At 40.0% G+C, this 16,280-nt stretch overlaps 1 protein-coding gene across 1 annotated transcript in view; it reads left to right on the top strand.

Annotated features, from left to right (window-relative positions):
• Positions 1-16,280, top strand: part of eys (EGF-like photoreceptor maintenance factor) — a 149,395-nt gene that overhangs the window by 55,263 nt on the left and 77,852 nt on the right. The window contains exons 24-26 of the mRNA XM_086045079.1: positions 8,474-8,570; positions 9,977-10,084; positions 12,535-12,680. Coding sequence (XP_085901205.1) covers positions 8,474-8,570; positions 9,977-10,084; positions 12,535-12,680 — 351 coding nt within the window. The remainder of the gene's footprint in view (positions 1-8,473; positions 8,571-9,976; positions 10,085-12,534; positions 12,681-16,280) is intronic.

Here is a 16,280-nt window from a genome sequence, read left to right on the forward strand (position 1 = left end):
GGGAGCGATGTTTCCAGATATAAATAGAATGGCTGGGTTGGTTTCTGAAAGTTTCCTTGGAGAGGAATAAGAAATTAGGTGCTTGCTGCATACATTATACCAAGAGCTTTGTGTGGGTTCACTCGTTTTCACTTCACAAAAAGCATGATGACTCACTCCTCCCATTATTATTCAGCATATATTCATACTACTTGTTGGATTGTTTTGGCATATTTTTATTTTTTCATAAACGCTAGATAAATGAGGTTCCTTGGGAGTGATTATCCCCTGATTCTATAGTATGACAACACTTAAGTGCTATTTTTTTTAATTTATGTGTCATTTAATGCTAATTGCATTTTAACATTCAGCAGTTGTATTCTGTCTTCAATCTGGCATTCCATTTAAAGTAGTTTCTACGATTTACCTCATTCACTGTCATAGTTTAGCTGGTTCACAAGTTGGGTGAAAGGATGTTTATAATCTGGTCTTCAGACAATGGAAGGGCACATACAATACAGACCAAAACTGCTTTTCGCCCTCACCTTCACATTTAACCTAACATTTATGTTTTTGGAATGTGGGAGGAAACTGAAGTACCTGGAGAAACACCGCACAAACGTGTAAAACATGCAAACCCTACGCAGAATGTCTCAAACTGAGAATGGAACAGAGAACCTTGTTTTGGCATTTAGCGTGCATCTGGAAAGTATTCACAGCACTTCATTTTTTCAACATTTTATGTTCCAGCGTAATTCCCAAATAGAATAAAGTCCTTTTCCCCCCTCAAAATTCCACACATAGCACACCATTCTGACAATGTAAAAGAAGTGTTTTTGCAAAGGTTTTAAAATAAATTTAAAAAACCTAAGAAATCACATTTACTATATATAAGTATTCACAGCCTTTACCACAAAGCTCAAAAACTGAGCTCAGGCATATCAAGTTTTTGCTGATCATCCTTGGGAGGCTCCTTCAGCTTAATTGGAGTGCACCTGCATGTGATAAATTCAATTCATTGGACTTTATTTGGAAAGGCACACACCTGTTTATATATCAAATCAAATCAAATCAAATCAAATTTATTTTTATAGCACTTTTCATACAAAAAGAATGCCACTCAAAGTGCTGTCCAGTAAAAATGTCCAAAACACAACATAAAAAGGAAGACCCGCGTACCGCCCTCCCTCCCAACAAACCCAAAGATATATATCCACCAGCACTCGCATCTACACACACACACACACACACACACACACACCCCACATATACACACAAAGCACACAACCGGATAAACTTTGTTAAAAAAGACATGACAAGGCACAGAGGAACCATATGAAGAAAGGGTACCCAAGGGGGGCTCGTTCACGCTGAGGGGAATGACAGCCCACGGGCCACAGGGAGTGCCGCCATCACAGACACCCCTGGCCCGGATCAGCCGGGTGGACCCCACACAAAGTGTAGAGGCCCCCGGCCACCCGGACCCAAGGAGCCCCTGCGATGACGGCCCCTGCGGGAAGGGCATTACACCCCCCCCCCCAACGCGGAGGGCCCCCCATGTACAGTCATCAGGTTAGCAGCAGTATACAGCATATACAGTAATAACCCACAAGTGACAGTATGTTGGAGCACAAACCAAGCATGAAGTCAAAGTAATTGTCTGTAGACCCCAGAGACAGGATTTTCTCGAGGCATAAATCTGACGAAGGGTACGGAAAAAAATCTGCTGCTTTGCAGGTTCCAATGAGCACAGTGTCCTCCATCATCAGTAAAAGTAAGGAGTTGTGAACCAGAAGAACTCTTCCTAGAGCTGGCCGCCTGTCAAAACTGAGCAATCAGGGGAGAAAACCTGCTCCAGAGTGGTCAGGACCTCAGTATTGACCCCAAGCACACAGCTAAGACAACCAAGAAGTGGCTTCAGGACAACCTTGAGTGGCCCAGCCTGAGCCCAGACTTGAATCCAATCAAACACCTCTGGAGATATCTGAAAATGGATGTGCACTGATGCTCCCTATCTAACCTGATGACGCTTGAGAGGTGCTGCCAAGAGGAATGAGAAAAACTGCCCGAAGATAGCTGTGCCAAGCTTGTGGCATCATATTCAAAAAGATTTGAGGCTGTAATTACTGCCAGAGGTGCATCAACAAAGTATTGAGCAAAGACTGTGAATACGTATGTACACGTGATGTTTAGTTTTTATTCTTAATACATTTGTCGAAATGTCCCCATAATGTTTTTTTCACATTATTACGGAGTGTCGTGAGTAGAATTTTGAGGGGAGCAAAAATGTATGTTTTCCATTTTGAGATCAGGCCAAAACATAACATGTGGAAAATGTGAAACACTGAATATTTTCCAGATGCACTGTTTTACTGCTATATGACATGAAAGTGTAACAAAGTACAAAAGCACTCACTTTAGGGTGTTGCTGAGAATTCTATTGCAATAAAATTAATCCATACTTCACCCATAGGAAATTTTATGATAGTTCGAACTCTCTTCCTAAAAATGCTTATAGTGCAGATAATTAGCAAGTCCAAGGTGAAAAACAAGCTTACAACTGGGATAGCCCAGACAAATACAATAGACAGACATTCAAATTCAGTAGGTGAGTCTGTAGGACATTAACTGAATTTTGTGGTTGTACTGTATTGTAGTGGAATGCTGTATACCTCATTAACTTTTGACCGCAACTTTCTCCATTGATGTGGAAGAACATCCGCCTACATTCACTGGCCACAACATTAGGTGCTCTGGTAGAATCTAATTGGATTTAATACAATGTTTGCATTGAAAAAAAAAAAAAAGCCTTCTTACAGGTGATGGTGTTCAGTTTGTAATTAGTTTTCTAGTTAGTTAGCTGAGAACTGTGCTGCAGGGATAACATTTTTTTTTTGTAATTCCCTTGGCATGTGATATTTTTGTTCTGCACGTTAATGTGTGGTGGGTAGGCATATATAAGTTTCTGCTTCAGACTTCCCCTTTTGGGCTCTCATTACCACGTTCTGAGTATTGTATGTAAATGTGTTGTCTGCAATATAGCATGTCCAAATAAACTCAACTAACACAGCAATATTTTTATCATTGCAGTTAGAGTTTGCATCATACTGAGAGGTATTTAAAAAAAATTGACTTCAACATAATAGAACATGTAGTTCTAAACAAAGTAGTTCTAACGTTAACTGGTAATGAGGATATTTAACTATATAGTGTTTTTTTTCTTTTTCATATAAAAACAAAATTGAAATAATTCAAAGTTCAGTTAGTCACGAAGATGCAGCAGACCTTTTTGCCTGTCTTTGTTAGATAACCTTTCCACTAATACATACTGCTCTGAAAGTGCCCAAAAAATCCAAGTTGCTGTATGACTGAATCTCTTCTGAGCCCTTGGCCAGAAGGCAAAAGTCACAGTGCCTGTCCAGCACAGATGTTCTCCTTTGCTCTTAATGAGGGAACGTCTGCAGGGAGGTGCAGACCCGAGAGGAGAACAAACTGAAAGGGCTAGCGTAAGGGCAGAGGTCACGGTGAGGGTTAGTGGACAACAAACGCAACAAATGAAACAGCAGAAATAGCTTTTGACAGCACAGATTAGTACACTTTCACACCTAAACCGATTAAGTCTTTCTGCCCTTGCTCAGTTTTGTGCATATTTTTGTCCGGCCAGGACAAATGGTAATCGCCTATAGGCTAGTCCGCCTTTCATTTTAAACGGGCTTCCGTTTGCGTTTCCGTCTACAAACTTTGACCAACTTTCAGTCCCCAGAAGCCACTTGAATTGGACGGGAATCAAGTTGGATCTGTTCACTCCTATAATGGTACAAACACACCTTTTATTACTGCGCCTGTCTACGAAAATACCAAAAGATAGAAAACTCTATCCATGTGCACAGTTGGACTGCACTAGAATTGCGTGAGTCACAAAAATAGAGCCACTAGTGAGTGCGGCCCATCCTTGTGCTACAGTTTCAGAATACTAATAACATTTCATCACTGAGGGCAAAGGGTGTTTTGTTCTTCGTATATTTTTAGCGCCGAGACCTCTGTTTCATGTCTACATAACAGCTGCATGGAAAAAAGAGAATTCCTGGTATCACTCATTCTCCTCATAAAAATTCACCATCGTTAGTGGCATGTATCATGTTGGAGTTTAACCTCGGAGCCCTTCACAGCAGGTCTCTAATAGAGCAGCAACTCTAGAATTGTTTCAGTGTGGTTCCACTGCATAGCAGGATACTTATGTCCCCAACGATCACTTTTTTTTTTTTTTTTTGCCTGTTCTTTGTTTCCCCACTTTCCTGCTGAAATTAGATGTTGTGAGTTGTGAGTGCTGTTCAGTGTGTAGAACCAATCACAAGGCTTAGGGCAAGCAGTGTGTGCCAAAGTCACCAATGTGCATGCAAACATCTCATAAAGCCAGTGTTAGTGGGAGCTCAGGGCAGAAGCCTTAGGCAACTTATACAAAGAATAATTAATTTTACCAAGTAGATGGAAATGTAATTAGTTCTCACAATGTGTTCTTATGCTGCTTTCAAATAGGTTACTTCTTAATTTGAGCAGTGTATCTCACTGCACAGGGCTTTAACCACCAAATAAAAACCTAATAACTATTTTCTTATATGTTGTATGTATTGATAAGTCTGACCTAATAAAAATGTTTTCTAACCTTTCATGATAAAATGAAAGCAAAAAAGGTCCGGTGTTGGGTCGCTGGAGAAGGTCGGACAGGCATCTTCCCCAACCATCGAAGCAAACACACCAGCAGGTGGTGATCAGTTGAAGCCTCTGCCCCTCTCCTCACCTGAGTGTCCAAGACATGCTGGTCACAAGTCCAATGACACAACTACAAAGATCATTGAACTGGGTCTCAGGGTGTCCTGGTGCTGGTGCCAAATGCATATATGGACACCCTTACTGTATGTTTGAAAATGGTCTGTGTTATGAACAATCGGTGACAAGCACATTGTAGTCCGATAACAATGCACCACTCGTGTCCAATTGCGGGGCTGTCCCTCCCACACATGCCCGTCCAGGTCTGTCATTGTCTACTTGGGCATTTAAGTCCCCCAGCAGAATGAGGGAGCCCTCGGTGGCAGCGCTCTCCAGCACCAACTTCTAAGAGTCCAAAAAGGGTGCGTACTCAGTGCTGCTGTTTGGTGCATAGACACAAATGATAATCATGACTCGTACCCCCACCCAAAGGCAGAGGCTTGCTCTCAGGGGTGAACCCCAGTGCACAGGCACCAAGCAATGGGGCTATAAGTATACCCACACCAAGCTCGGAGCCTCTCAGCAGGGGCATCTCCAGGGTGGAAGAGAGTCCAAGCCTTCTAAACTGAATACCAGGACTGATACCAGAGTCTAAGCTGTATGTGGAGGGATGTTCAACAATAACTAGTCAGGACCTCTCTACCTCACAAACAGGCTCAGGCTCCTTCCCTGCCAGAGAGTTGACATTCCACATACGTAGAGCCAGCTTCTGGAGCAGCCCCAGCTCTATATGCTGCTGACCCATTTGGCCCCTCCCACAGGTGGTGAGCCAATGGGAAGTGCTGGAGAAAGATTAATCTTAAAAGTAGATAAAGACTGTCTTTGCGCATCTGATGTTTAACAATAAGCATGTAAGAGAAAAAGAGAAGAATCTGCTTTTTACAAAACTCAAAATTGTACTTTCAATTGGTTAGAATTACTGTTGATGTCCACAATTGTAGGTTAATAAACATACTTAAAGTGTAAAAGCATTAAAAAATGTGGAAACCACACAGCTTTTCCCCATGACTGATTTCTCTCCTTATTTCATTTCTTCCAGACAAAGGAGTCACATGCATTGGTGTCCGGTTAAAAGCATGAAATTGGCTTCACCGAGTAAAGACGTAACAATGAAAGCTCGGTGAGCCAGTTGTTAAATGTATTTCCACTCAATAGAATTCAGTGGTGAAACATCAGGGAACATTGAGAGCATTATTTAAGCCTGAGAGTTAAATTCCACACCGCTGTGATGACAAGGTTCATGTCTGCCTTTTTAAATGTAGAAAAATAGGCGTATTACTGTAATTCAATATATAGGGGGATGAATATATGAATATAGTGCTTGAGTAATGGCATATGTGTTTTACTCATGTTAGGGCTTGACATGAACTTTCTTTGCTCAGCAGCCACTGTGGCTAATTTTTTTTCCCAGAGTTACTAGCCACTAAGCCAATCAATAGCCACAATTTTGTTGTTGGGTAATAGGGATTATGTGCAACCAACTTTTGCATTCGGTAAAACAGGTGAAATAACTTTCTTCCGGTTCAGGTGACTGGTGGAGCCCTATGGCAGGAGACCAGGACAAAGCAACTTTACCAATATTAAATGTCTACTGGTTTATGTTTGGGCGACACGGTGATCGACTGGTTAGCACATCCGCCTCACAGTTCAGAGGTGGTGGGTTCGATCCCGGCTCCGGCCTCCCTGTGTGGAGTTTGCATGTTCTCCCCGTGCCTGTGTGGGGTTTCTCCGGGTACTCCGGTTTCCTCCCACATTCCAAAAGCATGCATGGTAAGTTGATTGGACTCTCTAGATTGCCCCTAGGTGTGATTGTAAGTGCGGATGTTTGTCTCTGTGTGCCCTGCGATTGGCTGGCAACCAATTCAGGGTGTCCCCTGCCTACTGCCCGAAGAAAAAAGAAAAAATCAATTAATTTCTGCGCAGAACTTTTTCAAAAAGTCTGCTATATTTTCAAGAGAATGTAATATATGTAGTTAATGGAGATTTGTCATACAAAACCACCCTGACCGATATTTTTTCCATATCATATGCCAATCATTCAATTCAACCATGCCACAGCTTTGTATGACAGCAAATGACAAAGACTAGAAAGCCGAACCTATTTCAACTGAGCAATTGTTTTTTTTTTAGCTCCTTTTACACTCTACTGACAGCGACTCTGATAAGGAGACTGTAAGGACAAATGTAGCAGTCCAAATCAAATTCACCGACCCAAAATGAAGACATCAGTCATATTTCAATCGAAACACCCATCGAAGTTAGCTCACTGTCCACCTGGGATTACCCTCGATTTCTTTTTCCTCTGAGACGTTCAATGGCAGTGGCAGGCATCTCATAGCGGAGCTGCAACTATATGATGGAATGACTTTGCGAGCTTGTGCCTGTGCTATCTCTCAGGGCTCTGTCAAAGAGGAGCCTCCAGTCAGTGCTTAGTGGCACAAGATGCATTACATTGTGGTGACATTCCAAATAGCCCCCCGAGGTGTTCCACCATTGCCGTGACTGACAGGCCAGGTTGGGAAACCTGTTCTGTGCCATAATTCACTGGATGCTCCGTGCTCTCTGTGCTCTCTCATTCTTATGTCCCAAGATATAAAAAGCTGTGACTTGTCACCACTTAGCATCACCCTAGTGTATTTCTATTTATTCACTTACTACATCACTTTATATGAGGAAATATATAGTTTGAGAGCCATTTTATTTTTGGCTCTGTTGCACACCAACAATTTATTGCTCGGGAAAAACGACAACAAATTTATGGTTGCAATCGGTCGACTGCAGCCACTCCCTTGAAACAAAAAAGTGGTCATTCACAGTGTTAACATAGAACAGAAGTCATCAGACTTTCAAACTGCCGCTCCACTTAATTCAATGAAACAAGTTGTGGTTTTTCTTATGGATTCAATATATTTTTGCTCTTTTAAAAGGTAATTTGGGTAAAAGTTGTGTGTGGAGAACCTGCACATTTGCCATGTGTTACGCAGAAAGGTTAAAGGAAAGTGTTTTCGGGGTTATTTGTTCCCTTTCCAAACCCCAAATTAACCAGATAAAAGCAGGCTCTGGTTAAAGCTCTGCACTCATACACATAGTCATTGGAATCCTTAAAAAAACAACAGGTACACCTTTGTCTGCTTCGTGGTAAGCACTAAGCAGTGTACTTTACAATATATTAGCCCCTATTTTATCTAGTTCATTTTAAATTTTGCTAAGCAAAATATTTATAATATTATAAAATATTTAAAATTGAATCTGTACAATCCACCTGAGACAGAACATTAGAGGCTTCGAAGCAGCTTCAATAGTCCTACCAAGCATCTATGCGGATCTGCTTAGCCACCCTGCCCTCAACCCCCAAATGAAGCAGAGCAAAAGAGCTCATGGGCTTAAGCTTCTTCCTCTTGCCGAACTTAAGAAGAAGCCCCCGTCCTTACTCGCCTTATTCCATCACACAGACATATGCATAGAATGACACACGCAAATGCACACCTCCCAAACCCCAAACCACTAACCCTCAGACCAATCTGTCCATGGCGCTGAAGTATTATTAGACTTACATGCTCTCTGAGGGGAAACAGTGAGTGCTGAGAGCTGGAAGATGAGAAATTCTACAGGGGTTACTAGTTCCATTAAAATGGCATTCACCAGGGCCTGAGTTATCATCGACCATGACGTTTTCAGCAATGTGGGCGAGCTCACCGATCCATGACTGTCTCCTCTGTCTTTCAAGGATTTGAAGGAAGCCAGTGTGAAACTGACACCAATGAGTGCGGCTCCAATCCTTGCCGAGACCACGGCGACTGTGTGGACCAGGTCAACGGGTACAGGTGACAAGTCGCACTTCCTCCAAATTCAGTTTATTGAATATTTCTGGAGAAGTTTAGTGTACATTACTGCTTGCTCAAATCTTATAAGCTTAATTGACAAAACATCATCAACCAGAAGACATTTGTAAGTAGCCTACTACTTTAGGATCCCAGTTCTCAATATTAGCTAGCGGGCAGCACGGCGATCAACTGGTTAGCACGTCCGCCACACCGTGCAGAAGTCATGGGTTGGATTCCAGGCAAGGCCTTCCTGTGTGGGGTTTGCATGTGCTTACTCATGTTTGTACTTCCTGGTACGCTGTTACCAAATATGGGCACTCTGGCAACCGGCCATTTTGTACAATATATTACAGCAAAAAAACGAAAGTACGAAAAAGACGAAGAAAAAAAAAGAAAAAGCTTGTAAAGGTTCACAAAGCTGGCTCTTTAAGAAGTATGGAATGGGACCTTAATTGAAATATGTTGCCTATATCCGTCTTATTTGTTTTTACTAATTTACTTCCTGAATATTTCCCCACTGTGGGATAAATAAAGGCCTTCTTATTCTTATTCTTATTCCTACGAAAATGTTATTAAACAACACAACAAGTACATTAGCCAAACCTGAGCACTAGGATCAAATTGAATTAAATAGAAATAATATAATGCTCAGATTTGATTAAACAGAACGCCATTCATTTAAGTATACTTTTATTACCTTAACTTGCAGATGCTGTTAGTCAGTCAGGTAGTAGATTTACCTAAAAAAGACACCACATATTTCCTTCAACAGCATGGGTAGGTGGCACATGTGCATTGTGAGAACTCGTTACCATTTTGTGCACATCCGAATAAAAATGTGGGTAATTTGAATGTATTTTGCTCCCACTGAAACTGCCCTCTGTCCCACAGTGTAAGTGCTAGACTCTGGTACCTTTCATCAGCTGCTTGTTGGAGGAATGTATTATTACATTTTAGTGAGGATACTTTGCTGTGTGTATTACACTTTACTCTTTATTATTATTCGTATTTAGATTTAGATTTTTAGATTGAGTTTTTCTCCAACCCCAATTTTGGTCCAGTCCTGTCTAGACACTAAGCACATGATACTGTTAAATACAATACCAAATGGTTCCGAATTGTTGGATTGTATACTAACCACAATATTTCCACCTTGGCGCAGAGGTCTGCACTGCACTCTAGGTGGCTATATTACATTGGTGTGTACAGAAGTACATCATACTTTTTGGTTACATTTTTGGAATAACTGAGTGGAAAATGAAACCTAAAATGCAGATTAAAAAGTACAGGTAAACAAATGTAAAAAAATATATATTTATCAAAATGGACCATCCTTTCTGTGTCTGTCCAGACACTATCCATCCATTTGATCATGCTTTTTATTTTATTTTATTTTATTTTTCCAGCTGTGTTTGTAAAATGGGATTTTCTGGCCTTCACTGCGAACAAGACATCAATGAGTGCTCCTCACATCCTTGCCTCAACGGCGGCACTTGTCAAGACCTAGTGAACAAGTAAGAGTAAAAAGAAAAGTAGAATTATAAATGGCATTTTTTTCAAATGTGTTGCCATGTTTGAAATAGTAATCCTTGGTGTCCTGCATATCCTATAAACTGCCGTTCAGAAGACGGTAACTGGATTCGGCTGGATAACATTATGTATCTCAATTCATTCTCCAACCCAGTACCAGTGGTGCTTCTCTCTGGTGCGGTTAATGGGAGCCCAGGGGCTTGTGGGCTTCGTCGGACAGATGGGTAGAGAAGTCCCAGGGCCAATTTGAGTCCTAAATGGTTTGTCTCCAGTTTGTCTCCCGTCATGATTTGGCTCCCGAGTGACCCGGCCCTGCTCAATAGAGTTGGCTGGCCTTATTGCACAGTCCGGTGTGTTTTAACTTCACTGCCCACTACAAGAACAACACAACGCACTCACCATTATCTTCATCTCCCTGACCCGGCAAGTTGAATCAGCTCTTGTGCACTGAGCTGATGCATCTGGCTCTGCAGTGTGCTCCACAGTGTCTTTTCACATCTGCACACATTAAGGTTCTGCTCTTATCATACTGCATGAACCAGGAAATAAGAAATCATTATCAACTGATGTGCTTTTGTTTTATAAGAAGCTCAATAGCAGTGTTGGAAGGCAGGTGACAAAGCAAGAGATTGTTAATTATCAGAGTACTGTCCCTGACCAGTCGAGCCTTTTAGAACCTCCATAATTAGAAGACCCACTGCTTTTGTGTACATGACAAAAAGAGACTTGCATATCACCAAAATTGGACATAATGTTGTTAATTTGATGATAACAAATCACACCTTACTTATAATATTATTTTGATTTCAGCCAACGTATAAATAGGGAAGCCATTGCCTCAGAGACGTGAGGTCAGAAGATATTAGAGCCAATGACAGCTGGGGAGAGGGATTTGAATGGAGTAAACTGCATTACCAGACTCATTAGGCTATTCCCTTCAGTAATAAGTCATCAAGCATAATTCAAAGTGAGTTGCACCCAGGGAGACTTAATTGCTGCTATATTGTTCCTGTTTGAGAGGGATGTCGGTCAGGCTCAGTATGAAAAATCGGTCTTAATTTTAAAGTTTCTACAACTATTCAAATGATTCCATCAATATTTTGCCATCTCCTATTCCATAATTGTTGTAGTATAAGTAGTACATGCCAGAATAGATTGGCGTTAATGTATTGTAAAATGCGCTGTATAAATAAAATTGTATTGTATGGCATACCACATTTTAATAGGACTATTTAAGACTCAGTTTATCTCACATTTCAATGAATTATATCTATAATGTTTGCCAATATACATCTTTGTTGTTACAAAAAGGAGCTCCCAGAATCATCAGCCCATATATATATATATATATATATATATATATATATATATATATATATATATATATATATATATATATATATATATATATATATATATATATATATATATAGGGAGAGAGAGAGAGAGAGATAGATACATAGATAGATAGATAGATAGATAGATAGATAGATAGATAGATAGATAGATAGATAGATAGATAGATAGATAGATAGATAGATAGATAGATAGATATACACACAGATTTTAGCTTGACATTACTACAGCTGTAATCACAATTGCATATACAGTGTCATCTTTTCAATGTTGTACTCCTTTTCCAACCATTGCGTCGTCAAGTTGAGCATAATCACTTGACTAACGTCAGATGTCTGTACTGTCTGTCCGTGCTAAAACTGTCCCAAAATTTTCCACGCGTTGTCTGTCAGAGCACGAACATATGTAGCGACAATATTGTCAAGAAAAGAAAAAAAAATGTTTGCACATGTATCATGCAGCAGAGGCTTGGCGCCTGATGCTCTTAAAATGACAGTAGCCAGACCAATGTTGCTGTATTTGAGGCGTCCTTGTTATTCGTTCCGTTTTGTTGATCGCAGATAAATGTGACATTATATTTTCCCAATATCGGTCCGATAGTTATCTGTCCAATAGTTATCGTGCATCCCAATTACAATCCAAAGCAAATTAAGTTTTCAGAGAATAATGAATGATAGGCCATATCTGCGTTGCAGCATTGATCCATAACTATCTAGATTTTCATCGCCATCCAAAATTGCAGCAAAATCGATGATCAAAGATTTCTATTTTCAAAAGCTAAAGCGCTTTTACGTCAAAGGGTGTCTACTTTATCGTATTTATCTTATAGAAAATATTTAACCTCGGAAATAACCTGTTTATATTCTTTTTTGAGGGGGGCTGATGCATCACACCTCCCCAAATGCTTTGTTAAATGGACATGTATATAGGTAATATTCTATTTGAAATTATCCTCCAAACATGTCAATTTACAAAGTTGACAAAGGTTTGATGTGAAAACAAAATGAATTCTGACAGCATGCTCCACTTTCCCAATCTTTCACTTTACTGATTGTGTGATATCTTTTTGGTTCCACAGGTTTCACTGCAGTTGCCCTCCTGGATATTTCGGATCGCTCTGTGACCTGAGTGGGAACGAGTGTCAAGTTTCACCTTGCCTACAGGAGGGCACCTGTATTAACAAGCCAGGGGGCTTTGAATGTGTCTGTCGCCCTGGATACTCAGGTACGTCTTTTTCCCCCTGGTGACACCAAGATCAATAGAAGAGCCTAAACAGCTTATCGGGCTCTGGTGCGGACCAGAGCGCTGACACAGATTGGTTTAGTGTAAAAATTGTTTCCTAACACAGTCTTTTAATTGGCCTGCCTGCCCAGGCCAGATGTAGTGTTTGCCTTTTAGTGAAGCTAACAAGATAAACATTCATGTCACCTGTTTGGTCTGATGGAAGCTCCTCTCTGTCACTTGGCTGCTTTTATTTTATTACATCAGCTTCTTTAGTCTCACAGCGCTATAGTTGCTGTACTTCAATCCATTCGTCTTATTTTCCAGCCAGAGAGGTATCGAACTATTTTAACGCAAATGCGTGTGCACCTGTGTGTGTGTTTTTGCACAAAAGCCGATTCCTGTCAGCCACTAGGAAGATTAATTTCATTTGTCTTCCGTACTGTATCATCAATTTATCCTTCCTCAATTGAGAGAGGGGAAGAAATCTCTGAGGTATTGCGACTCTGGAGAAAAGAACCTGACACACATGGCCCAATTCCCACTGAAGCAGCTTTTATTATTAGGCCTGCGCACACTATTGTACAAGTCATTACTTTTTCTGATGCTCTAAGCTCATGTAAGGAAACAGGACTCCCCTAGAGAGCAAGAGGCCAGAGGATGCAGTCCGACTTGGCTCAAACCACCTGGAATTCATACAAGTATTCACTCTAAGTTTCCACCTCAGCACAAAAACTACCTAGAAGGTTTGATGTAACTTTTTGGAGAGGGCTTAAACATTAGAATGCTTTAAAATGGATTTGAATGTTATTCTGCTTGATAGGAAAGTGTCAACTCTTTTTTGGATGAAATTCTGAAATTTGTGTGTGCCGCATAACTATATTATGTGCTTCTGGGATCAGCAAAACAATTTGTATTGTTTTTTGCTTTTTGCATATTGAATGCCAAAATCAATTTAGGGTCCAACAGTTGATGGCACTTACTAATAAATCAGTGTAGTCTATATCTGTTACCATGCATGGATGTGATTACACAATAATGACAGTTCGTTTCCACCTGCACTATGTTCTATATTGGATTTTATTCGTGTTGCTGGCGAGTGAGTCAGAGTCAGTCTTTATTTTGGACTTTGTTGGTAATCTATCTGATTGGCTTGTTCAAAATCTTATGCACTTTCTTTTCAACACTCCGTTATTCTTTTATTCTTTGTTCTGGCAATAATTCCAACACATAAAGAAACACAATACAATAAAGAAGTGATTGAAATGGTCATAATTCAAGTACTCAATTTAAATTCCTGCACTTAGGGCCATATTCTCCGGTTCATGCCAAAGTCCTTTTTTTGCACTCCAGGGGCCTCATTTAGCAACCGTGCGTATGCACAAATGTGTGTGTATCGTGTGCGTATTGTGTATGAACGAACATTCCGACCCAAAGTATTGGATTTATCAACTTGTACTTGTGCCTGGGAATGTGTGTAAATACAAGCACAACTCTGACCATGCCTACATACAAAATCTGGTGGTAGAACAGCGGAACTACAAATAGAATTCAATCAGATCGAAAGTGTGAGGAAAACCCTGTTCACGCAATATTAAAGGGATGGTTGCTACCATATATGGTCAATTGGAAGCGTTTCTGCATGCATATGTGTCATCTTGTATTCTAACAATATGACCCTAACCATGCACGAGCGTGGTCATTGAGGATAGGTGAGATTTATCATCAGGGATTGCGTGCTAGTGTGCGTACGACCAGTGTCCGCACGCTTGATAAATCCTTTTTTTTTTTACTACTACTTACTTTCTAAATGTCATGCGTATGACAACATTTAGAATCTTTTCTACGCACTTTATCAAAAAATATAACAATATGATAATAATATGCAGTCGGTCCATGCAGACCACTCTGGCTACATTTAAGCACCCTTTTCATTGCACCTGTTCTGAGAGCTGAGCCTTCATGTCAGTGTATAGGCAGAGGTGAGCGCGTCAGTAAATTTTGACGGTCTGCCATTCGGTATTTGCCAGCGGCCAGGCCACCTGTCCGTTATCGGCAGTCCAGCATTATTTCAAGTTGACCAAATATTTCATCGTCACTCCGTCTCTCCGTCAGTTTATTATTTTAACCGCGTTTCCATTATCCCTAAATTAGACTTTGTCACCAATGAGTCAATGTCTAACTTACAGCTTGTCACTAAGTCACTTTTAACTGCTGTTGCTTTCAATCCACCACAATGGTTATTTTAAGTAAATTATACTGAACAACTGAAGAGAGAGGAAAAAAAGAAGCTTACTGTTGAATTACAGGTACCGCGTTCAAAGGCATGCATTCAATAATTGCCTCACTATAGGCTCACCTAATCACATAATTATGCACAACTACATTTTGTGCTGTTGTATACATTATTTCCCCTTCGTGCCACATCGACATACACTATAAAAATGTTAATCTCACTCTGAGACAGCCCAGGCAGCTGTCTGAATCTCACTTGTCGGATCATTAATGAGGATGTTTTGCTTTTAAGGCTGCCGGCATGTATTATTTAACCATACATGGGAGCCGCATTCAGTCCTGAGGTCAGGAGTCATTACAGTGACATGATTCATGGGTGATCATGTTTATATGAATCACAGTTTCGGCTGTTGTCGTTTGTCACCCTCTGTTTTCTCTTCTTCGCTTGTCATTAAGTAGCGTGTTCCCTTGAGTGATTGTATGGTGCAATCAGCACAATGTTGCGGTTTCCTCAGTCAGCACATTGTTGGATGATGATGATGTTGCAGTGAGGCTTCAGTGAATTTGCTCTGCTGGATGAACATTACAATTGAAATGTGTCATCAGTTCAATCATTTGTACCAAGTGTCTGCAGTTTTCTGTTGTCTTACAAATATGATGTTATTCTTTTCATCTTTTATCTGAAATGTTGAATAGTATATTGTATTTTTTATTTAAATATAGCACACGACCATACAAGTGTCTGCTATTTACTCCCTGTAAAATCTTTTTTGGACAACAAGCCTTATTTGGTAACTGGATCCTGTCGTAAAATTAATTTAATTTAATTTAATTTAAAATATATGTATTGAATATTTTATATTGATAGACAACATTTTAGTAAAAATATAAAGTACAGTACCTATACTGTATACTTATGTTTGGGACTGTTGGGAATTAATCATATTAGCATATGTCTATTATTGTGGCAGTAGTTTGCAGTGGAGTGTAAATGTACTGTATCATATGCAGAGTGAATTTAATATTTTTCCCCACCCGTAACATACCAGTGGTGCATAGACAGAATAATTTGCTATCGAATATATCAAATTATGGTAAATAATAATGAAACAATGATTCATGAGTGATTTGCACAGAGATTTGGATAACCTCCTATTTATATTATTGTTTACATGTTTTTTCCGATGGAAACTTTCGAAAAAAATGGGAGTCAAGCTCGTTTATATCCAAACCCGTCAAAATGTATGCTATTGCAATACAAATTTAGTTTATATTGTTAAAGAAATCATACTAACCCACCAATCTAAAATTTGATTTATTGTCTAGATGTCAGTGTATATTTTCCTAAAGGTAGACAACATGCTGTAA

Source organism: Filicampus tigris, chromosome 11 (genome assembly GCF_054856515.1).
Source record: "Filicampus tigris isolate MCC_2025a chromosome 11, RoL_Ftig_1.0, whole genome shotgun sequence".
Lineage (NCBI taxonomy): Eukaryota > Metazoa > Chordata > Actinopteri > Syngnathiformes > Syngnathidae > Filicampus > Filicampus tigris.